Source organism: Scomber japonicus, chromosome 13, assembly GCF_027409825.1.
Source record: "Scomber japonicus isolate fScoJap1 chromosome 13, fScoJap1.pri, whole genome shotgun sequence".
NCBI lineage: Eukaryota > Metazoa > Chordata > Actinopteri > Scombriformes > Scombridae > Scomber > Scomber japonicus.
The window spans coordinates 17,200,822-17,225,255 of record NC_070590.1 but is presented as its reverse complement, the minus strand read 5'-3'; the positions used below and the strand labels follow the sequence as shown (position 1 = coordinate 17,225,255).

Below are 24,434 nucleotides of genomic sequence, written 5' to 3'. Positions count from 1 at the left end.
ATTAAGTACTCAGTGAATCAAAAGACACATTTATGGTTTCAGTACAAAGTGATCACTCTACTACATGTACAGTAGCAACTGTCATAGAAAGCTGAAACATTATGTAATATTCCTTTTTGAAACATCAATTATTTTTTGTTTGTTTTTTGCTTTTCTTCCACCTCTTATTCTAGCCTTCGGTTAATCATACTGATTTTCGTTTCTTCTCTAAATAAACTCATATTTCTTGTTATAGACTCACGAGAACAAAACTAGTTTGGTCAGAATAACACATTATATACTTAATTTTCCTTTTCTTTAAAATAGAATGATCCATCTTTATTCCTAAATCTAGACAGGAGAAATGTAAAACTGGGCTGTTTTGTGCAACAAGCTGCTCTCCATCCTGTATTATCAGTTTTCAGGGAAAGTCCTGCAAATCATTTGTGTAGCAGAGTGGAAACTGGTCAACATCAAGAGTTGTCAGCTCAAGGCGATGCAGAGAGCTATGAACGAGAGTAGAGGTGTTCAGTTGTGCGTAGCATGAGGCACTGGTCTGTACTTCCCTCTGGACCGCTTTCACCGTCTGTCTCTACTGAGTCTTCCATACACCGTTGAGTAGTTTGACCACCTCCTCATAAATGACGAATACGATGGCCACGTCCAAGCACACACGGCCAAGCCTGGGAACGGTACCTTTGTAGAACCTGCAGGCAGGAAGGGGGGAGGTAAGTCTGCAGGAATGTCACAAATGACCACACAACAAGTATCAGAAGCAGTATAGGGTTACTCACGCCTGTGGTCCTTCGTGCTTCAAGATCTGGAAGGCACAGTCCACTGTGTTTTTGTAGCGGTGAGCCTCCAAACCCTATGAAAAGCAGTGTGTGTTTAGAAATGGCACACCTGATGACAGTAATGAAATCATCAGAGGGCGTGTCTCCTACCTGCATCCTGGTCTTCACCACATCCAGAGGAGTATTTCCAAAAACACTTGCTGCTCCTGCTGTAGCTCCAAACATCGCAGTGACGATCGGATGCATTTCTTTTCGGGGATCATCACCTTAGCAGGCCAAATCAAAAAAATTTGCATTCATGTTTAATGCGTGAGACAATGGAAGGACAACACATCAGTGTTCAAAAACAGCTGCATAAGAAGCAGATATAAACTTGGGGAAAAATTTCCCAAAAAACAAAAAGGGCTTTCTTTCTCACCTTTGTACCAGTTGCGCAGCGCATTCATCACATAGAACCGGATGGCCTGATTGGTTCCTTGTTTAAGCACAGTTGCTGTCAGACCTTGATATGTCCCTCTGACACCTAAATGAGTCAGATAATGTGTCATCATGGAGCACAACCATTGACAAAACATTTCTATTATATGCATTCAACCGACACCAGTACAACCGACTGTATTGTCTATGTGTAATAATTAAGGTGAGGGGAAGTTAATTAAATATGTTGATCATGTTGATGCTGCTTTCTTACCCTGTTCTCTGATGATCTCACTGACTCCATGAAAGAAGCCTCTGTAACGAGGTCTGAGGGAACACTGGTCATGGATCATCTTCACCTGGAGGACGAGGTAAGAACCATTTAATTGAATCACAACAGGAAAAATCTTCCTTCAGTTAAAGAAATGTGTTAAAGCATCCAGCTCAACCAACCTTTAGCGTTTCCATAGGGCAGACAACCACGATGGCCTCTGCTATACCCGCTCCTAAACCACACAAGAGGCTCCGCGTGTTGTCAAGCCGACCCGTGGCATCCCGCATGGGGTTGCTGAGCATTTCAAATGTGCCAAATCTGTAAGAAACGATGCCAATAACAATAAGAACCAAACCCGAAGCGACACAAAGGAAACATCTGTTGTACTGATTCTTCTGGAGTCCAACAGAAACAGCTTACTGCCAATATGTCACTTTTCAGAAACTCTTTCTTGCTTGCACTACAGTACTCTGAAATGCTGTGACATTGTGAAATCAGTTGGCTGTAAAAGTGAGTTCATGTTTAAAATCCTGCTGATCTGTTTGCCTCTGAACCAAAAGGATGAGAGAGGCAAGTGTTTTTTTTATTATTATATAAACTCATAATGTGTGTATTTTCATGAAAGCTACAATATGTCATGTATGCATCTTCACCTTACTGCAGACTTGGGTATTGATCCGTAAAGCAGGGAGCTGAGACCTCGATACAACCCTCTGAGCCCATGATCCTGCACGGTCAGTTTCACACAGTCACCTGCACATAGACACAGGCACAGCATCCAAGAGTGAGTAATCTGGCAGCAGATTGGTGCACACACCTGCAGTCAGACAGCAGTCACACATGTCCCAGTGACCTACCAATCCCTCTGTATCGTGGTGGATTGGCTCTCTCGTCTAGCTGCAGCTGAGTCTTGACATACTCTGTGGGGAAGGTGATACAGATCTCTATTCCTCCTGCAATGCCACCTAAGTGAGAAAGAGGAAAGGAGAGATTTGGTGACTCCTATGCAGAATTGTTCCTGAATGTTCTGAGAAAAGGAAGAACATGCTAGCATTTCCTTTTTAGCATAAATAAAATTAGATGGATGTGCTGCAAAGTGATGCTGATGCCAGATCTTTCCTATAGTGTGTCTGAATGAAATGCTAATGTGAAGTGATTACACAGCAAAGCAGAGCCTGGACTGAGTTGGAAAGAATAGCTTAATTAGCATCTGTCTAATGCGCAGCAGCATACTTCAACATCTTTATTTTTAAATGAAGCTAAAGATAAGATGTGTGAACGAACATACAGGCAATGTTAAATACATGCAACTGCTGTAAGCATCACTGCTGGCTGAATGCGTTTTGACCCAGTTCTGCATGGTCAGCGTCAATGGGCGACAGACTGAGATTAGGATGTGCACAAAGCAATAGGCGGCTATGTGCGGGAAAATATACTGGATGAGTATCTGTTGCAAAAATGAACCTGCAAGGATGGCCTTTCCAGGATGCGTGATTTTCCTTCCTCCGACTGCGGCAGCCGCCAGGTTCCTTCTGGCCGCGTATAGCCGCTGGTGAGCCGGTAGAGAGCCCAGCCCCGCCGCGACGGCAGCGGCGGTCAGACGCTGCGATGGAGGCTGCGGATGGAGGTCTGAGCTCGGGCATCCTCGCCGGACACCGCCACTCTCGCACGGCCTTTCACACACCGAAAACGGCTTCAGCAACGAGGACATGTTAGTCGTCGGGGCTGGTTACAGTGAAATCTGTCGATGTGGTAATGGTCCCACTCAGACAATGTCACACAACAACAACACAGGCAGGACAGCGCACCAATGTGGAAGCAGGGAGTGGAGCATCAATATTCAAATAGCGGTCAGGTGATGGGGACGACCATTGGCTAACCGTGCTGCTTAATGAAATTATTCAGTCACGTGAGTTTGCATGACTTTTGGCGACCAATAACGTGGAGGATGCTGTTTTATTGATGTGTCAGGCTAATTTCTAGCCTGTCAACTACTGTGATAATCCTCAACAGGGACCACAAATATTACTGTTACCAAGAATCAGGATTTATCTTTATGTTCTCTTTAAGAAAATATTCATACATTTATGATGTTCATTGTTTAGTGAAGGTAACCTTTAAAGGCTAAATTATGTCACTACATTCATTGTATAAGATAGCCAAGTCATACATTATACAAAACAAAATGGAACTGAGTGATATAGATAAGTTATTTTTTTTAATTAAAGAAGTTTAGAAAATAAATGCTCAGTATACACTGTGCAATGATAATATAACACTGTTGTGCAAGTCGAAGAGACAATGTCATGTACTGGTATGGTAAGACATACACTCAATACAGTAGGCTATGTACACACACCTACAAGTATGCAGACGTATGTATTGTGTGTGCAGATGCTATATTAGCAGGATACTGGGATGTCATATTATTACATAATAATATTGTAATAATAATACAATAAGGGTAATTTAAAAGGATTAAAACATACAATAGACTGCACCCCCGCTGTTGTGTCGTTAGTTTGGTATACTGCTGTTGCCTCTTAATCCTTGTTCCTTTAAATAGTGCTCCCCTCATGCCTGAGCACACATACACATGCACGCACACACAGCCTCCCCCCTGATCACCCTTCACAATGAAACTAGGTCAGAGTTTCCACACACAACCCCCACCTCCCTGAAAAAAGCATAGACACTTGGAGATACAGTCAGTCAGAGCCACAACTCCAAACTGGATTGACCAAATGTTGATCATTTGGTTAGTTGGTTTGTAAAAACAGAATAATTTCATGCTGTGTTCATTTTATTTGTTTTTTGGTGCCAACTCCTCTACAAGCACCTATAGTGATTAAACATAGGGGTAGATTATGGCAAAGAATTCCAGTTCAGGAGGGAGCCGCACGTAGGACGACAGTAATTGCTCCAGCTGGTCCTCTTGCTCTACGGTGCTGTCACTGTTCGAGTAGATTCTCACCTGGAAGACATGATGACCAACAAGAAAATCGTCATGCCATGTGTATTTTTACACATCTCAGATTCAGGCGATATTGATCTTTTTTCTCACTCTGATTTTATTGAGTAATTTCCTTTGGGTCAGTCGGATGTGCAGCAGCTTCTCTACGGTGGTGACCTCCAAGAAAGCCCAGATTCCCAACTGCTCCAGGCGTTCGCACATCTTCACCAGCTCCACAAGTTCCACATCCAAATGCTCGGTGCAGTTGCTCAGGTCCAGAGTTAAATACTACAGACAGACAAAATAAAGGTTACCTTAATTGAACTAAATGGAATGAAATCCATTTTATTTACCACATGACTCTTTCCTGCCATGCCCCTTGCTCAAAATTTAAATAGTTATTAAATGTATCTACTTCTAAATATCTCAAAATAAAAAGTGCCTGATCTGATATATTTCACATAATGTGTTTTTGATCGAACACTGCAGCATCACTCTGTAATGCTGCCCTGCTCACCACCCTGACCTGCAGGCTGCGGCGGTAGTGAGGCAGCATGTCATAGAGGATTGGCCTGGCTGTCCAGCCTTCATCAGGGGCGTAAAAGGCTATCATGGTGAATTCTGATACAGGAATCTCAGGCAGAAGTATCCTCGCGAGCCGGTCAGTGTTGATGATTTGATGCACTGTAATTTTGACTTGCAGGTCGGGGGAGCATGATGCCAAAGTTGCCCATGAGCTACCACACACCAGCTTGACAGAAGAGATGAAGCAGAGAAAGAAATGAAGAAAGGAAACATGAGACGGGTTAAGGTTAGTGCATGTGTCCATCTCAGAGCTAACAAATATCAATTATGGCCTTCAGTGCCATCACACTTTTGCCAACTACATAAGCAGTTAAGCAGTTTTCACTGAGGACTATCAGCCACACCAATAACTACAGTATCCCATTTGATGATTCAGCAGGCAGTGTTGTTATACTGTTGAAACCAAGACCTCTCAATCAATATGTTCCTTGCTTACTTGTCGATGGGGCTCATTTATAGAGCAGTTCAGTGAAAACGTTTGCAAGGTGATCCTGTCTCTACTGCGGTTTTGCCTCCCTCCTCGGTTTCTGTGCTGGAGGGCCAGAAGCAGCTCATCTGACATACTGGAGTAACTCAGGCTCAGGTCAGTGAGGCCTCGCAGGTGGTGCATCATGCTGGGGACGTTGGAGTTGAGGTGGACATGTACTGAACTAGAGAAGAATCCCTCCAAGTGCAAAGATGAGATATAGCACCGGGGGGGAGGAAAGCGGCTCTGAGATTGTGACAGGGCAGAAAGCAGCTCGATTCCCTACAGTTTAAAGGGTTCAAAAAACAGATAAAGAAATTTTAGAATTACATATTTTATTTATCTTTTTTTATTATTGTTTTTCAGAAGACAAGGAGTTAACATTTTGACAATGGTATCGATTTTGTACAGTGGCCCTAGAGTGCAGAACACAGCAACATTGGACAAAAAAGAAAACTGAAAACATAACACAACAAATTAGAAATTAGAAAACACAACAACACTTCTAAAATGTTGTTGTGTTGTGTTGTTCTGTTCTGTCCAGTGTTGTGTTTTGCACCTCAGGGCCACCATACATTTGTCCTTCCTTTTTTAAAAGAAACAACACGAATTTTAATTAATTGTAGAAAATTATCACAGTGGTGTATCCAGCATTTGCATGTATTATAAATATAGGCAAACATAAAGCAGTACTTAAGAAGAGATGGAATTACAAATCACCTTCCTGATTCAAATCTTAGTTATAGTAATCTAGTAATCTTAGTATCTGTAGTTAAGTCTTGGATTCAAATACATCCCATCTGTCCATTCTATTAAGGTTATTACAAATCTGTGAACATGAGTGTGCATGGTTGTCTGTCTATATACTATATGTTAACCCTGTTCTTGGTCTTTCACAGATGAACTGTAAAAAGCTACAAGCTACTGACTGAGTCAGTGACACTGAGCATTCAGGTTTGTCAGTTCTACTTGAGTAGTCATTAATTCAAATAAAAAACACTCAAGTCTTAACTGATGACATTTGACTTAGTGTCTGGTTACCACCGTCACTTTGAACTAAAGCACCTGAACAGTGACGTGTCTGCTGAGAGATTATCTTCTACTCACCTGTTGCATGGAGTTTCGCATCCAGTTCAGATTAATAGTTGTGAGCCTCAAGGCTCTTCGGAGGACTTGAATCAAGCAGTTTACCAAAGAGTTCCTGAGTGCTAAAGTCCAGCAAGTTCGGTCCAACTCCAACCTTGTGATGGAGAGGGATTTCAATGGGGCCTTCAACCTGTGGAAGCAAAATAATCAGAAGATTGATTGGGTGACTGAACTGTGTCATGGTTAAATAACATCATAGGATACTGACACACTCTTTTACCTAGTAAGTTCAGAAAACAGCCCACAGATGGCCTGCTCCACTCGCTGGGCAGCCAGAGACCTGCGTGGAGGACACACACACACCTCCAGCCTCTCCAGGTAAACTCCAAAGGAGCGGGCATAAGCCACAGCAGAGCAATATTCAGACAGCCTCAATTTGGACAAGCGACCACTGAAGTGGAAGTAGCGGAAGCGCCAGAGAGAAGGAGAGCGCATGACTTTGTGCCAGTGATGACAGACCACGTGTGCTCTCATGCGGTCACGGTCAGAAAGGAAGTTGAACACATGTCGCAAGCAAACATGAGGGAGTAACCCCCAACCACTTGTCTCCTTCTCTGAGCTACTCTCACCACCTTCATCAGTAAGATCTGAGTCATCATCTCCTGTCTCTTCCTCACTGTCCTTATCCTCTCCAACAAAACTTTCCTCCAATATGCTTTTACCTCGCAGTGCATTGTTGTTATCCATTTTTGTTTGGATTTTACCTGAAGAGAGGATGGCAAAGTATTGGATTTAAAGAGGAATTTATATTAGTTGCTGCAGATGTATTATCACAGTGGATGTCAGTAAATGCAGTTTTCTGTTGAGAGGCTAATCCTCCTTGTAGATTTAGAAAAAAGTCACAAAAATCTGGAAAATATCAATAAATTACCTAGAAAGAGATGAGATCACCTGAAGCTACAAGCAGTCCAACAGTTAAAGTGGTCCACTGTGGAAGAACCTCAGCATTCACTGTTGAGTTCTACTGTGACATCACAAGGACTCAATTCTCAGTGAAATTCCCCATTCAATTCAGTTCAGTTAAATTCAGTTAAATTCAACTCAATTCAGTTCAATTCAATTCAATTCAGTTCAATTCAATTCAATTCAGTTCAGTTCAATTCAATTCAATTCAATTCAGTTCAATTCAATTCAATTCAATTCAGGGGCGATTCTAGGATCAGACTTTTAGGGGGGCTCAGCACCTAATGAGAATTTGACATACAATGCCCTGCAAGTGTTCAAACCTCCTGCTAAATTACTCATTTCACTGGATAACAGAAATTACAACAAGAAATATTAATACATAGTAGAGTGGTCTACTAGAATGTATAATAATGGTTCAGAATAAACAATCACAGATTTCTACAGAGAGGACCTTGAGATAGTTAATGAACCCTGACAGAAAGGCAATATTAATGACAGAACTATAAGTACATTAAACCTGTTAAAATAAAACTATTTGAACCTGTAGCATAATTGTTTGTCCCATCTCTAACAGACAGGCTTGCAAAATAATTAAAGTTGTAGAAAATAATTTTTTAGAAAAAAATACAAGCATTTATTTAACAAAAAGAACACTTACCTGGTAAACCCAAATGAATGCATCATAAAACTATCTATAAAACATTAGTAAATTAATTAACAAAACCCTCATGTTATTAAGCCCTTATAGCCCCAACAACATGTGGCCTATTATAAAATAATGCCAAATAGTCTAAAATACAAATCTAAAAGCATATATATTCAAAGAAATGTAAAAGGTTAAAAGAGACAAAAGCAGGAGTGGAAGAAATACTTTATTTACTTAATTTACTTAGGTAAAACTACCAATACTGAAATTTAAAAAATACTCCATCACAAGTAAAAGTCCTGCATGAAGTATTCTTCTTAAGTAAATGCACTTAAGTATTATCAGCAAAATGTACTTAAGTATTACAGTAAAAGTAGTGGTTTGGTCCCTCTGACTGATCTATTATTATATATGAGATTAGATTATTTATACTGAAGCATCAGTGTGTAAGAAGCATGTTACTGGTCTAGCTGCTGGAGGTGGAGCTAGTTTCAACTCCTTTGCCAGCTATTTTAAACCAGTGGTACCCAACCCAGGGTTCAGGCCCTGAATAGGGTCACCAGATAAATCTGAGATGATGAACAGGAGAGGAAAGAAGAAAAGGTCAGAGACACTTTTTTTCTTTTAAGTTTTTAGGGAACATTTGGATCATTTGAACATTTATTGAAATGAAACCATGTGAGAAGTTTAGAGAGGAAATCACTATTTGGAGGAGCTTTTAACAACTCATAGTTAACTGAAATGTGACCGCCAACTACACACTGCTTTTTGTATGATGTCAAAAGCAATAGAGGTTGGAAACCAGCAATGTGTAGTATCTTAAATGTTTGTTACATTATATTGTGTCACTGTCAACTTTTCATCTGGAAAGTAAATGTGGTGAGTTACAATATTTCCCTCTGAAATGTAGTGGAGTGGAAGTATAACGTAGCATCAAATGGAAATAGTCAAGTAAAGTACCAGTATCTGAAAAAATAATAAATGTTACTTTCCACTACTGCACAATGGTTATTGGCAGTGGCCAGTTGGCTGATCTTTTCCCTGAACCCAAGCAGGTTTCTTCCTCTGTAGATAATACTAGTGTTTCCATTCTTCTTTCTCAACTCTGTGCACAGAAAGGTGTCCATCCCACAGTTCCAAAAGAGAGACATCCTATTTAATGTAATATTTAAGAGGTTAGACTGGTTTTGTACACATGCAGTTTATTTGTATTAACGTGTCATTAAAAAGTCACAGAAATTAAACATAAATTCAAAATGATATAAGGAAAGAACATGGCTAAGCTTATGTGTGAACAGATATTGATAATCCGAAACAGATATTATGCTACATGTAACTTTTAGGTGCAAAGTATTTCCCGAGAGCATTAATATATAGCCTAGAAACATATTTTTCTTTTTTTAAATTAAAGTAGAAGCAACATTTTCTCTGATGAGGATTCAGTTCATTTATTTGAGTTCCTCGGCCCTTCAAACAGTAGACACTTTGCCTGCACAGAGAGAAAAACAACAGTCAGAGCCTCTCCAGTAAACATAATGACATACACTGGTATCTTTAGTGGAAAGCATGTGTTTGAGGCTATATTTATGTCTCCATGTGTTTACAAGTGCCTGTGCCAACCTCGTGCCAGCGGAGGGTGTCAGCAGGCAGCCCCAGATGGCAGTGAGGGCAGGTGTGTGTCTGATCGGGCGCTTCCAGGTTCCTTTGCTCCCAGCAGGGCCCCTCGCTCCCCCACAGAGGGCGACATGTGGAGTGGGAGGACCATGCAACGCCAAAGTGAGGTCGAGGGTCTGTCTGGTAGTTGACTTTCTGGCCACCAGAGGGCAGTGGTGACAAATGATCCGAGTCTTCCTGCAACACAGCAACAACGGAGTGTTGTGTTTCCGTAAAGGGAAGATCCACTCCTAAACAGGGCTGCACAGGACATTCACTGCTCATGTTTTAGTTGTAATCTTTAATCTTGAACAGCAGATAGACAGAGTGTATGGATGACATCATTTAAAGCTGCTCCACAGACAACGCATGAACAGTGCTGATTTTGCTGAGATTGGCTATACTCACTTTGAATAGTTTGAATATTGGACAGAATATGTCAAGCATAGTTCTATGAAAAAGAAACTCATTAATATAATTCTCAATGGACGACTTAAAAAAAATCTATTGTCAGTATGAATCTAGACTTGATACTGCAAGGGTTAGGGTTAGGGTTAGGGTTAACATCATGTTCTAATGAGACAATTCAGAAGAGAAGATTATCATACTGAAATTACGTCCAGCCCTCTGTGTAGTAATTTCTTTCATGGCAGGGCTTTAAAAAGTTAAATGTGTTTGTGCACCAACTGACAGATTTATGAATATGTAGTATCTCTAAAATATGTATCATTTATCCCATCCCAGTGTTCAGTACTTTGTATTTTTTACTTTGCTCTGTTCTTTTCAGCAGATTTAAGAACCATCAGTTCTGGATGATACGCATCTTGTAAAACTTCTACAAGTAACAAACCTATTTTTATTATAATGATTACTATGACTGAATTAATTATCATTGGAAGTAAATTCAATAAATACATTTTTTTTGAAATGTTAATGTAATAAAGAAAATCAGCTGACACAGATATTCCGTGTATTCTCAGTGTAAACATCCAAGCATCTCTAATGTTTTTAGTCAGAAATGTTGCAACCTGTTCAGGAGTTTTCGGACGATATTCAGAGTCAAGAGACCTCAGGCAATACCAGCAGGGTTCAGATGGGCGATCTGTGAACACACAAATACAAAAGCAATATTAACAGAAACACAAATTTACAGTAAATAGCCTAATTTAGTGTGTGTGAGAGAGAGGCTTACTGTGTATGTTGGAGGGATGAGGTGACACAGAAAGGGAGATCACCTCTTCCTCTGTTGTTGGCAGGTGGCATGTTGAGAGGCAGTCAGCATCATCCTGTGTGTTTGTGGCTATCAGAGTTTCCTGTGGTGAGGTCTCTGCATCACTGATCCATACATCCTTCCAAACCTTCATCAGTTACATCCCCCAAAGGGACACAAAAACATTTAGAACAGAAATCTATTATATTTTCTTTGTGTTAAATTAACTCTGGTTGATGTAGTTGTACGATATATATATATTATAAAAGCTGATGTAGTTTGAATTTTTCTTCCCAGGTCTGACCTGACTGGCCTCTACCTCTCCATCACAAACTCCATTGTCAGCCTGCTCATCCTTCTGTGATTCCTGGAGGTTTTGGGGCTCCTCACCACAGTTCTGAGTCAGTGTGTCAACCTGGGTAAAAGTCGTCCCACTGAGGTTTGAGAGAAGAGGCAGAATTAAAAAACATGCCCTCTTAACCTCCTGCCAAGAGGGTTATCAATCAATCCATCTTTAGCTGATCTCACCAACTGAGGATCAATTGTTACACTCGAGACGAGCGCCTGATTAGGTACCTTGCCTTACCTTTGGGTGCACTCTCGCTGTTCCTCCCTCTCTCCCTCCATCGCTGCTCATGTGTCTCCCTCCCAGGGTGCCTGATGCCTTATTTCCTCTTAATCCCACCGTTCTTTGACTTTTCCCTCTCTCTTTCTATGTCTCTTGCCTGCTCTTCCTTCTGTGTAACTCTCTGCGCTCTCTGCCCTCCCTCGCTGTGTGTGAAACGGAAACTCCAGGCTTTCAATATTTAATGTGTGTGAATAGCTCACAAGCAGGTTTCTGTAAAGAGTAATAAGCTGAGCGCTCTGGTTTCTCTGCAGTGGAGTCTGCTTTGACATGACTGAAATTCCACAGAACAACAACAAAGAAATACAAATTCTCCAAAGTTGGCTGTTCCATACAGCATTCCTACAACCTAATTACTACCTTCAGTAATGTTGTTATTAGAAACACAATCACTTTATTCAGCAAAATGTATTGTGTTATTACAGTGAAATACATTTCTTTTGGCTTTCAAAAGTGTCACTTCTAATGCAGGACAGTTGTCATCGTTTTACTGCTTTAGACCTGAAACCATAATTTGATTCATTAATCAGTCGATTGACACAAAGACAAAAAAATGTATTTGTGATCTATTTGGAGTTGTTTGAGTCATTTTTCAAGCAATTATTGTAACTATCCTCTCGTTCCAGCTTCTTATCTGTAACAATTTTCTGCTTTTCTTATTATTAACAGAAAAATGCTTGAGTTTTTGACCGTTGGTTGAACAAAAGAAACATAATGATGACATCAGCTGAGGCTTAAGTAAAATCTGATGGGCATTTCACACCAATTTTCTAACATTTTCAATTCCTCCATTAATTTAGAAAATAAACATCAGATGAATTAATAATAGAATAAGCATTAGTTGCAGTCTTGGACTGATTCATTGAAAAACAAAGTAAAATCTTAATAGACTGACAATAAGATATTCAAACAGCCAAAGACAACCTTAATGTGTCAAAATGTGTCACCTCTGTTTTCACTGGTGACAGAAGGACTGCCATCTTGTGCACACAGAGGCATCACGCCTACACTGCAAGTGACTCATTCTTCCAGCAGATGGAGGGAGAGCATTTCCCTTATGGCTCGTAAATTCATAGGTGGACAAGTCAGATGTGCAAAACTACATCAGTAACCCAGGAATGTTTATCTTACTCTCATCTCTCCCCTGTCTCTTTGTCGCTATTTGTTCATTTTGTCCACCTGCCATTGGATTTCTTTCTCATTCCTATAGTCCAAGAGCATCTCTTGCTTTCTATTTACCTCTATCTTCTTGTACGCTAATGTCACCACTGATGTGAATTTGCCTTTACAAACTCCAAATAATCCTGTAAGATATGATAGGCAGCACACACAAAAATGCATCAATGAGCAGTATTTTCAACCACAATTATCAACTAAATTACAGTATGTGACTGGGGTTTTAATGTCAGGGTCGTTTTGAAGAGCTGTGGAATGTGTGTGTGTGTGTGCGTGCTTGTGTGTCTCTAAATGGTGCCAGCGCACTCGCTAATGTGTGTGTCATTACGTGTCTTCCTGTAAGTGCACGGCAGGTAGGGAGTAATTTGAGTGTTTTTCCTGTATATGTGTGTTTTTTTGTGGGAGGAGGGAGACAGGAACATAAGTGGCGATGACTCACCAGTCTTTTGTGACAGTGGTGCAGAGAGAGTGCTTTTCACCCATTTCTCTCCCTTGGGGCTTGCATACAAAACAAGAAATGGAGAGAGGATAAAAAAGAAAAGGAGAGGAAGATTGTGTTTTGGGGAGCATTAAGGAGGAGTGGGGGGCATGGATAATTGAAGGAAAAATGGGAGGAGGTGGCAATGGGGATATAAAATGGGATGAAGAAAAGGGAGAGGACATGAAAGTAAAGAGAGCAAAAAGACAAGGGTTGCAGCGATCATAAACAAAGGATGCAGTCCTAACGGCTGGTGAAAGCATGCTTGATGAGGCATATCATGTGACAAAGATTATGTTCATCAATGGTGGTTTAATAGACAAAAAAATGAACAAACATGGGGAGGAGTGGGATGCAGTCACGAGGTTAAGTTTGAATTTGAAAAAGGCTTCAAAGTTAGGAGCTGCATCTTGTGGGAAAGTTCAATCAATTTTGAGGAGCTTCACAGTGATCAAAATATTGAAGGAAAATACATAATAATCGACAAGAAAAACCTAGTGTTGTACTGGTAGATGTATGTGCATGCTTCAAGTTGACATTCTAAAACATTTTGTAATGCTGTAACTTACTCTTGACTTTGAAGCACAGGTATGAATGTGTAGCTGTTTGCCATGCCTCAACTTTTTCTTAAAAATGTTCAAATTTTAGGTCTGAATTCTCATAGCGTTTACACCCTCAAGCCTCAGACAGCTGTCCAACATATGAATAGCTTTAAAACACTTGTGAGATTTTCATTTAGTCCTTTTGTGTACAAATCACTGTGACTTAAGTTAATGTTGGATCGCAACAGCATTTCTTGTCAAATTTCACTGATGTCTCATTGCATTTAGTACTTGAAAGCACTGTGCAGATTTTCACTAATAATTTGTCCAATATAGAGGATCAGAAAAGGTATCCTTTCATGCTGTGGTAGCCCTAAACTCTGAGGCGACTTAATCACAATTACAAACACTGCAACAAAGATGGGTGATGTCACAAGTTACATACCAATTAGCAGCATTTGTCAGTTTGAAAGAGGTTTGGAAATCAATACTTTGACATGCCAGTTCTTAAAAGCAACATGAGACAGCCAACAGAGCTCCAACAAAGCCAAAATGTTTGTGCCTGAACAGGAACATCAGGAAAAAAATTGCAGAATAGGTTATAAAAATGTGGCCTTTGAAAAAGAACAAAGATGTGCAATGACCAAAAACGGAATGATGTCTGTGTACAGCATAAGCATCTTTAGCAGACAAAAAAATGTTAATTCAGCCTGAATCATATCAAAATGTCTTTGTAAAAAAATACTGGCCCACATAGCAGCAGAATGATGCTAAACAACTCGACACAGAGCCAAGCGCACAGAAAGAATGTGAATAAAGAAAGAGGAAAACCCATAAAATAGGGGATAAAAATATCACTTGCAGACAAAAAAACATAAACAAGATACAACTAGTTGCCATGCAACCTAATATGATATTTTTATATCAGTGTTCACATTTGGGATTTGATGGGGTCATGTTTAACTTTCAGTGTGTAAACATCTGTATTACTGCAAATGTAAACTCTGTACTTTATATGCATGTACTGTATATCTATGTAGATTCTATTTATCATGCTGACATTTAAAGTTGAAGGTTGAGACAAAGTTCAGCAGCTGTAGAAATGTTTGATCATTATTTAATCCAGTTTTGAAGGTCTTATGGCTGTATTAATTCAATATTCATACTACTAATGGCTGACATTTTCCCTAGCTTTTCTGCCTCTGTAAATGCATGGGCTTCTTGGGGCCATTACTGATGAATTGCTGTGCTGTCAGACTCTTCTGTGCCAGGAGCTGGATGTATACCAAATTTTGTGCCTGTTAGAGTTGGAGCCCTTTGAAAAATTCAAATTGCATTTTAATTATAGCACACCCACCAGGCAAAATATAAATGATTACTACAAGGACGTAATGTGATCTAAAGCCTGACACACAATTATCCATTGTGCTGGAAATTTTTAAATCTCAATTGTGTAGTATGTTGTCGAAATATGAATGTGGGGATGTAAGTAGCAACATCTCAACAATGCTCTTTTTGTCCACGGCTTGGCAACAAGGTGTGAAAGAGGTGTTGTCTATGAAAAGACCCCTTTAAATAGACTACAGCGTGCAAGCATCGTTGACCTCAGGTGTTATCAGAGCAGACCTTCTTATCTTCAGCCTCAGGTGTTAAACTTGTGAAATCCACTTTATGTATGAAGAAGAAATCCATGAAGTAGAAATAAAATGAGCTTGATGCAATTCTTCATCTTTATTAGTCAATAAAATCTGATAGTTCGCTCGTCTTATGTGTCATTTACTCAGCAAAAAACTTTTATAGGATGAGAAGTGAATTCACTCAGACATTTCATATTACAACCACACAGACATTATGCAGGTTGTTTATGCATCATGTATCAGCCATTATTGTAATGCAGGCTAAGGGCAGTCATTAAAAGTCCTACACATAGCACATTACCATCAACAAATCATCAACCCATCAATTGTGAGACATTAGTTTAAAACAACTGTGCACACATGGAACAATCGCTGAGACAATTAGCTGCTTTTATCAGCTTCTGCCACACAGTTTCCATTGTACGTTAGATTTTTATTGGAATATCCTTCTAAATAAATCAATAACTCAAACCAATGGCAAAAAATGAAAGATTAGAAGATTTAATTAAATAAATAAACTGAGTATGAATTCAATTTATTTGATGAATGTAGTTAAACTGAAATTAAATCACACTAGATCAAATCAAATGAATTGTTAAAAGTAAAAATGTATTCAATTTAGATCAAAACCACAAACAACAGACTGAAAAAGTTAGCAAGTAGCTGGTGAACATAATGGTGTATTTAGCAGCTACAGAGCTAGATATATCTCTCAGGAGACCAAAAACAGCTCATATGTTTGTCATATGGCCAAAAATATGTCAATGTATTTTTAAATAAAGAGTAGGAAGATGATGATACTGTCAGATAGTGTGGAATAAGACTTCTTAAGACAAAAAAAAGGAGAAACTAGATGCTAAGCTAAACTAAACTAGGCTAATTGTCTACAGATGAGGGTGGTACCGTGGTGGGGATCATCTCATCAAACTATTCCTTTAACCTTTTCTGTCAAAAGCACAACAACAGCACATGTCACATTATGACATTGCCTGACATAGATGAATGTTACAGATGGAGTTGCTTAGTCAGTCATCAGCTGTTCTCATATTCTGTTGACAGGGGTTGTCTCTCTCCCATCAGCATAGCTGTCTGAAGCCAGTGTGTTGTTTTTAATGAACTGAATGAATACCCAGTGAGGATATCTACAGAGGGTACAAACTGTGTCTAGATATGTGAACTCATAACACAAGAATCAAGTCTAGATAAAGGTACTATTCCAATCAATTGGTGAGCAAGCTGGAAAGAGAACATGTGATCAGACCATATTGGCAGGCTGCTAATCACTGTCAGTGTTTGTACCAGCGGCAACATGCATGAGGTTTATTTTGATGCCAAACAAACGACAGCCAGAAGCACTTCAAGGAATTATAGCAGAAGGGCATATTGCCCGTGTGAACTGAGTGTGAGGAGGCGGTGTGGAAACAAGATATGGCAAAACCTATCTACCAAACACCTTTCCACTGGCCGATTGGCTGGCTCGAAGCAGGAGCGAACATGACTCAATCTTTATCTTGAATGCCAGCAGCTAAATTACTATACAGCTCAAAGAAAGTGTGTGTGTGTGTGTGTGTGTGTGTGTGTGTGTGTGTGAGAGTGTGTATGTGTGGGTGTATGTGAGTGTGTAGGTGTGTGTGTGTGTGTGTGTGTGTGTGTGTGTGTGTGTGTGTGTGTGTGTGTGTGTGTGAGTGAGTGTGTGTGGGTGGGTGTATGTGTATGTGTGTGTGTGTGTGTGTGTGTGTGTGTGTGAGTGTGAGTGTGAGTGTGTGTGTGTGTGTCAGTGTGAGTGTGTGTGGGTGTGTGTGAGTGTGTGGTCCTGCGCAGTAAAGTGTACAGATGGATGACTCATCCACCAATCATGTGACTCATCAATCACTGCAGTTACCATTTCCCTCCCTCCTTCTGGATGATTTTTTCTGTTCTTCAGTTATTCCTCCCCTTTTGTTCCCATTCTTGCTGTTTCCCTCATGTTTTGATTGTCTCTGAATATAATCAACACCCACTATAGATTTTCTTATTCATTCATGTCCATATTCATGCTGTGACATATGTGAGTCGTGCTGTCGCTGAAGTTCAATCCTCTATTGTGCATTTAGTTTGTTTCATAACTTATGAATCAAGTGTTCTTACCAAATTGGCAACATAGCACCCTCCAAAAAGCCATTAAAAAAACTGAACTTTAATAAAATAATTGCTTTTATTTTTTATCATATAGCAAAACTAGTAATCATCATGCTGTTATTTACACATTGCACGGGCATATTTATTTCACACTGTACATCTTACAATGCTAAAGGTGACATCAACAACAACACTCTCCTTTTACAAGACAGATGGCTTCACTGTGGACACAGTGGCCCTCTTCCTTTTGAGATTTATTTTTATTTTTATGTTCACAGTTTATTCAGAGAAGACAACCATCTTGAATTCTCCAGACTGTTTTATTTTTTCTCTTTTTTTTGTTCTTTTTTTTTGTTCATTTTTTAAGATGCAAGTAGAAAGACGTGCATTTAACGGTTTAAGCACAATCCCTGACTCCCCGGCCTGAAACTTTTCAATGAATTTCTTCTGGAAATGAACAAAATGTTTGTAGCCTCTTGGTGAATATCTGTTTTTAAAAGGCTGCAGAATTGTGTGACTTCAAGTATTTTTTTGAAAATAAAAGGAAAACTAAAGATAATGGATATGATACAAGAAAATCTGCAAAGGAAGCATGTGAAAACACAAAATAGGTAAGTAATGTGAACTGGAGATGTATGATGAGAGAAAATGAGACTCCCTAAGAGCTCAAGGAGTACTGTATGGTGGTGATTTTGATTTTGGTGGATCTGCCATAAATATGTTGACACAATAACTTCTGGATCCCAAAATGATTGAAAACCCTTAGACCACCAGGTTGGAAGTGTTTAGTGTTTAAGTTTGTGCTTTTGGAGTCCACAGGGTTTCTACATTGGGACTGGTTATGATGATAATATTATGCAATATGATATTTCCCTTATAGAACCATGATGTTTGTAAGGCAAAATCTCTGAATCTTGAGTTTGAAAAAACTGAAATGTGTGTATTTGGCACCTTTGCAAATTGCAGCTGTTTAACTTGATCCAATCGGGAATAAGAAAGGCAAAGTACACACATCAAATACAACAAAAATATACTTTCAACATTTTGACAATAGCAGTGTTCAATTTTTATATTTGTGTAGCTAAGAAGTCATCGAACTACTTTAGTTTTGTAATATGACATACAGAATATAAACAGAAGATACAAAGTGATGTTGTAAACGTGGTTCTCTTACAATGGGCACATCTGCTTGTGAATGTGTCAAAAATGTGATTATATGTGTGATGGCATTGTAACTACACAGCTGTGGGCTGTGATTGCAAAGCCTGTCTCTTTTGGGTTTGTGCATTTATGTGTGTGTGTGTGTGTGTGTGTGTGTGTGTGTGTGTGTGTGTGTGTGTATGTGTGTGTGTGTGTGTGTGTGTGTGTGTATGTGTGTATGTGTGTGTGTGTGTGTGTGTGTGTGTGTGTGTGTGTGTGTGTGTCCTCTAGAAAACTCTGAAATATGCAAGAGCATCAGAGATTGACCTGAATGGAGGCAGACATACACCATGGTATGTTCTGTTTCAAAATGTAAACTGAGCAAGAGGCTGAACATGGTTACAGGGAGCTTAAACTTCATCCTCTCCCTGACCGAGGAAATCAACAAAAACACAGTGAGTAAAACAACATAAATCTAACTTTTCATTTCTTCTCCCTTAAATTCCCATCAGGCTCAAAACAACATGTCTCCTCTCAGTCTTTTTTTTCACTCCTCTTTTAGCTTTTCTCCAGCTACTGTATATCTATCCCACCTCTGTCAGTCTCTGTGATCTGACAAAATGTTCAAAAAGTCTCTCAATACATTCTGCGTTTCATATAGATCCTCTCAATAAAGTTCTCCAGTTCCTCCTCACTGTCCAGCTGAGGCACCAGCCCATCTTCCTCATAGTCATCTCCTGGTGTGACTTGTTGGTAGTAGTATGGGGGTCGCCTGCCTCTCCTGGGTGTGGTTATTGGTTTGGGGGGAGGTAAGGGTTGGTAGGTCCGTGGGTGAGGAAGGATATAGTTAGAGATATAAGGGGTGAGAGGCAGGCGTGGAGCTGGCTGCTGCCTCCAGGCCTGTCCACGGTTCTTACCCCCAGCCCTGTGCCTGCGCCTTGGGGCCTGGAGGTCAAGCTCCTGAGGGCCAAATGGCTGGTCTCTGGAAGGGGGGGGCTTGCCATAATATTGTGCTTTGGGATATGGGAAATAAACGGGGTAGTATGCTCGATATGGCTTCTGGTAGTAAGGATAGGAGGGGAAGGCTAAAAATTGTTTCTGGGGTTTATACCAGTAGTCAAGCTGCTTCTGAGGCTTATACCAATAGTCCTGCTTGTATGACTTGACTTTGTCCTTCTGCCATTTTTTGATGGATTTATTGTACTTATAAGGGGCTTTCTTGGGGTTTTTTGAAGCTGTGTAGTGGTAGATAGGTGGAGCAGCCAGAGGAGGAGGTACCAGAGGCCTGAAGCGTGGCACGATTGGGTTGCTGTTAATTGGCTGCTGCTGTAACTCTTTTCTCTTCTTCTTCTTCTCCTCCACATCACTAATAATCTCAATCACGTCATCGGCAGGCAGATGCAGCTTGCTGCTGATCTCAATCAGCCTGTCAATCATCTGCTGGTCCAGGTCATCTTCATCGGGGAGGACTTCCTCTGAGCGCTTGTCCTCTGCAGTGTTGCTGACAGCCCCCATGCTGCTTTTCTGCCGGGGCTTCATGTAAGACTGTTGCTTCCTCCCCATGTACTGCAGCAGCATGTCAGAGGCAATGTCTGCCAGCCTCTGCTCCTCCTCTCTGGCTCGCTCCGCCTCCTCCTGCTGCCGGAGCACCTCCTGTTTCTCTGCTCGTGCTCTCGCCTCCTCTTCCATGTGGGAGAGGCTCTCCTCTTCTTCCTCAACCTCCTCCTCCAGCTCCTCTCCTTCATCGTCAAAGTCATCCATGAAATTCCCTCCCTTGATGGGTCTGTTGCGCCCCTCGTTCTCCTGCCAGTGCTGCTTCTTTCCGGCCCGCGCTAGCTGAGTGTTGTATTCTTTGTAGCCCTTCAGAGGAGGCAGGATCTCATTATCTTGGAGACCCAAGTCAATGTTTTGAAAGTAGCCTCTTATTTTGCGCTGCAAAGAGAGATCATCCACCTGTGACGTGGAACTTGATCTGGCCTTGTCTAAGAAACTGTCTAAATCATATCCCTCCTCCCGCCCCTCATCTTCTTCTTTCCCTCCCTCTTCACTTACATCATCAGGTCCGCCCACATCCTCCACAGACCACCCCTGATCATTCTCTGACCTTTTGTTTTCAACCTCCACCTCCCTTTCCTTTAAGTCATTACCCTGAGCCGCTGTCAAATGGCCTACAATTAGCTGTTCAATAGTCTTATCGGCCCTTTGCCCCTCCTTCTCCTCCTCAGCGCCCCTCTCTGCTTCTGTCTGCCATGTTCTCCTTATCTCACCACCCTCCAAGCCTTCAGTGGAGGGCAACTCCCAATCCCAGTCTCTGTTTCTGCCCGCCTGGATTTCACTCTCCCCCGGGTGGTCTAGAGCCTCCAGAAGAACAGCGAGCACCTGAGCAGGGTCCGTCACTTTATCTGATTGCTTATCTTGACCCTGGCCCCGGCTCCGGTCTAGCGATGCGTTGTCAGGGTTGGAGAGACTCTGGGGTGGGAGTGAGAGAGAGGGGGTGAGGCTGTCCTCTTTAGTGTCTGTCCGGGTGCGCCCCTCCATCCCTCCCTCCCCTCCCTCACCCCACGCAGGGGCGGTGCCAGCCAGCTGTGGAGTGACAATGAGCAAGACCAATAGGATGAGGTGGGCTGTGGAAGGGGCGTGATGACAGGTCATGACCATGCAGAACTGGCAGGAGGGAGGTTAAGCACCTGAAGAAGAAAGGGAGAAGGCAGAGGGGGGAGGACAAAAGGCAAAAATGAGAGTCAATGTTATTGTTTTCTTTTCATGATTATGTGCAATTCCAGTGGCCACATCAGTATATCTTAATCCTCTAATTATCAATGTACAGACATTCAGTGAAAAGGCCGGTCTAAAATATACAGAGGATGAATGGTAAATGAAAAAAGTGACTGGATTTAGGATTAGAGCATATTAAAATATCATCAAGAATACCAGTGTCAAATTCACAAATAATAAACCTTTCCATCATCAAGCCACTACATCAAAGTAGTTGTACAGTTTTTGTTCAATTCATCAAACGTTTGAGAACAAAGCACGCAGCCAAATACAGTCTAATGAGCAATGCCAAATCCAACAAAGAAAGTTGTACGATTTCCTTTCTCTTTTTTTGGCTGGGAAAAAGGCTTTTGTTTAAAATACTTCTTATTAGGTCTATTTTGCCTTTACTTTGCAGCCTCAGTGTATCTACAAAACATGAAGATGAGTATCTTCTCTGACCATATAAACCAGCCAGTCGTGCATCTTACCGCGTAAAGTGCCCATGTCTTTCAAGAGGAAGGTAATTATTTGCACACAGGATTTGCGCTACGAAGCCCAACACTGGCCATTTTTAGTCTGTAGTCGTGCGTTAACCCAATTATCATCTTTCTACCGCTTTGCTGAACAATACGTGATCTGCCTTTTTTTGTTTTGTCGTCAGATTCAACCGAGTAAACAATTTCAAACGGAAAGAAATGCACGTTGACTAACTGATTTTTCCGTCTCGTTTTTTTTTTTTTTTTTTTTTTTTTGTAAATGTCTCACCTTTTCCTCCAAGCCAACCCAACCGGAGCGCGCGCACCTGCCATTTTAAGCATTTATTTCGTAATAGAAAACGTAGAAAATACAAATTGATCCGAGGTCTTTCTCTGTATTAGCTGTGGTATTCCATGCGTCAAAGCGATGTGACCAGGACCCTGTTGTACAGACGGCAAGCACGGACAAGTCATGCGTAAAGCTGGTTGCTACGGTTGTGTTATTTAACCCTACGGTCCCTGAGTGGTCCATCCAAATTGTAGATTAACTGGATGTTATTTTTTTAGTGGATAGAGCCCTATTGCACAAGGAACTGAGGGGAGCAGTCAGAAACGCGGCTTGTCCTTGTGTGGTGTGGGCATGTGGCAGTGGTGGAATGCAGACAAGCGCAAATTTGGACTGCACAGCACCGCATGCAGCCCAAATTTTTTAACAATTTCCGTTTTTAGAAACTGGATCAGAAAGGTGGGAAACGAAATAAATCTACTTTATAAGATAGCTGGCCTGCCGTGCGTGGTTTAGATTCTAATTTAATTAGGAATTAATAACTGCAAATTGATTTTTAAAATCCGACTTTTGATATATTCAGGTTTGAAAAATCTCAACCGAAATTTTACAGGGGCGCCTGAGTTACACCTGCACAGAAATGTTCATTTAACATTATTTTTTGCGCATTTTAGTGCATCGAATCTTCAGTTAACCTATCAAATTAATACAGAATAACAGATTCCAAGGTTTTTGGCTATTGATATTATTATTAAACATATTAATACATACATAAAAACTAGTTTGGTCCCAAATGTACTAATTTCTCAATTTAATAAAAAAAAATATTAAAACCAAAAAATATGGAAAATAGTTGTAAGACTATTGTTGGATTATCTAAAGTTACAAAATGTATTCCTTTGTACTTGGTATAAAAAATGATGACAGGGAAACAGTCACAATGTAATGTTCACATGCACTTAATAATTACACGACCAAACAGTCGTCCAGTTGCAGCAAACATATTATTTCCTCTGATAAAGTCGAGTTTTTAAAATCATTTCTTTTACACCCCACAGACATAACACACACTTCACTCCTGTTTTTTTACAAACAAAAAACACAAATTAAAAACAATGGAATTGATAACAATCAGAAAATGTCCTGATGGTTTATGAATGAAACGGGATGAGATTTCGTTCCACTTACCTGGAGTCCCACTGGGGGGTGGGGAAGTGGTGAAACTCACAACGCGGGTAAAGCCAAGATTATTTCATGAATAGTGGATCACCTGAGAGAATTTCTGTCTTTTTCCCCCCTCTCTCTTCAGCCTGTGACCAACATCAAGGAAAAAACAAACAAACCTGCGGCTTCTTTATTTAGTTGTGTGGTGTGTTTGTTAGCAGCTGCACTGGTACTAATGTACAATTGAGTGAATGTTTTCAGCACCACGGCCAGCGCAACTTTATTGTATATACCCTCACCGGACCACGTGATCCCCCACCACCACCCCCCAGCTGCAGGCAGTGCTGACGTCACCTCCATTGATAAGAATGTTGGTGTGGAGATGGCACTGTGAGTCTAGGCTGGCCCCAGCTGATGAATGAACGGAAATGGCATGAATGAAATAGTACTTTTCCTCAATGAAAGGAGAAAATTGTAGAGATAGAGCTGGTGCGCAGCCATTTTCCTTGTCACATATTCAATGTTAGTGTGCTGCTTTTTCCTCCCTTGTTCCTTCCTTCCTCTGCCCGTTTCTGATTCAGGAAAAAAAAAAAAACGTGACCTCCTTCACAGATTATCTGTTTGGGGTCATTTGGTGACGTGCTCCACAGAATCAATGAGTTGCATCTGCAGCTTCAGACAGAAAAGTGGCACACACTCCAAATGGCTTTCTCTCGCAGTCTGCTTATTAGGCTTTTGTTTGAGGGGGCCCTGATCCTCTGTGGCTGCATGGCTCACGGGCCATGGGAGCAGCCGTGCTTTGCTGCTCAATTTCTGCTCAATTTCCAGGGATTGCACAATTTTCCACACACTGTCTCCCATTATTTCTTGATGCTCTCCATCTGTCAGCAGCACATTGTGCTCTTAACATGGCCTCTCATCACCTTTCCTTTTCACATCACACAGACACAAGTGAATGACCATTTGCGCCCAAATCAACAAGGGTATGTGTCATGTATGATGATTT

General features: G+C 40.8%; 2 protein-coding genes across 2 annotated transcripts; both read right to left on the bottom strand.

Annotated features, from left to right (window-relative positions):
* Window positions 1-412: 412 nt before the first annotated feature.
* On the bottom strand, window positions 413-3,175 carry slc25a1a (solute carrier family 25 member 1a). Its single transcript, XM_053331819.1, has 9 exons — window positions 2,929-3,175; window positions 2,322-2,429; window positions 2,118-2,217; window positions 1,644-1,782; window positions 1,465-1,549; window positions 1,192-1,296; window positions 924-1,039; window positions 774-847; window positions 413-686 (listed from the first exon to the last, which is right to left on the bottom strand). The coding sequence occupies exons 1-9, from the start codon at window positions 3,173-3,175 to the stop codon at window positions 572-574; spliced, it is 1,089 nt and encodes a 362-aa protein (XP_053187794.1). The 3' UTR covers window positions 413-571.
* Window positions 3,176-4,312: 1,137 nt separating this feature from the next.
* LOC128370909 (F-box only protein 39-like) lies at window positions 4,313-11,656 on the bottom strand. The gene is made up of 9 exons (XM_053331093.1): window positions 11,616-11,656; window positions 11,334-11,463; window positions 9,771-10,017; window positions 6,835-7,318; window positions 6,576-6,744; window positions 5,439-5,750; window positions 4,944-5,168; window positions 4,529-4,705; window positions 4,313-4,438 (listed from the first exon to the last, which is right to left on the bottom strand). The coding sequence occupies exons 1-9, from the start codon at window positions 11,654-11,656 to the stop codon at window positions 4,313-4,315; spliced, it is 1,911 nt and encodes a 636-aa protein (XP_053187068.1).
* Window positions 11,657-24,434: the final 12,778 nt, after the last annotated feature.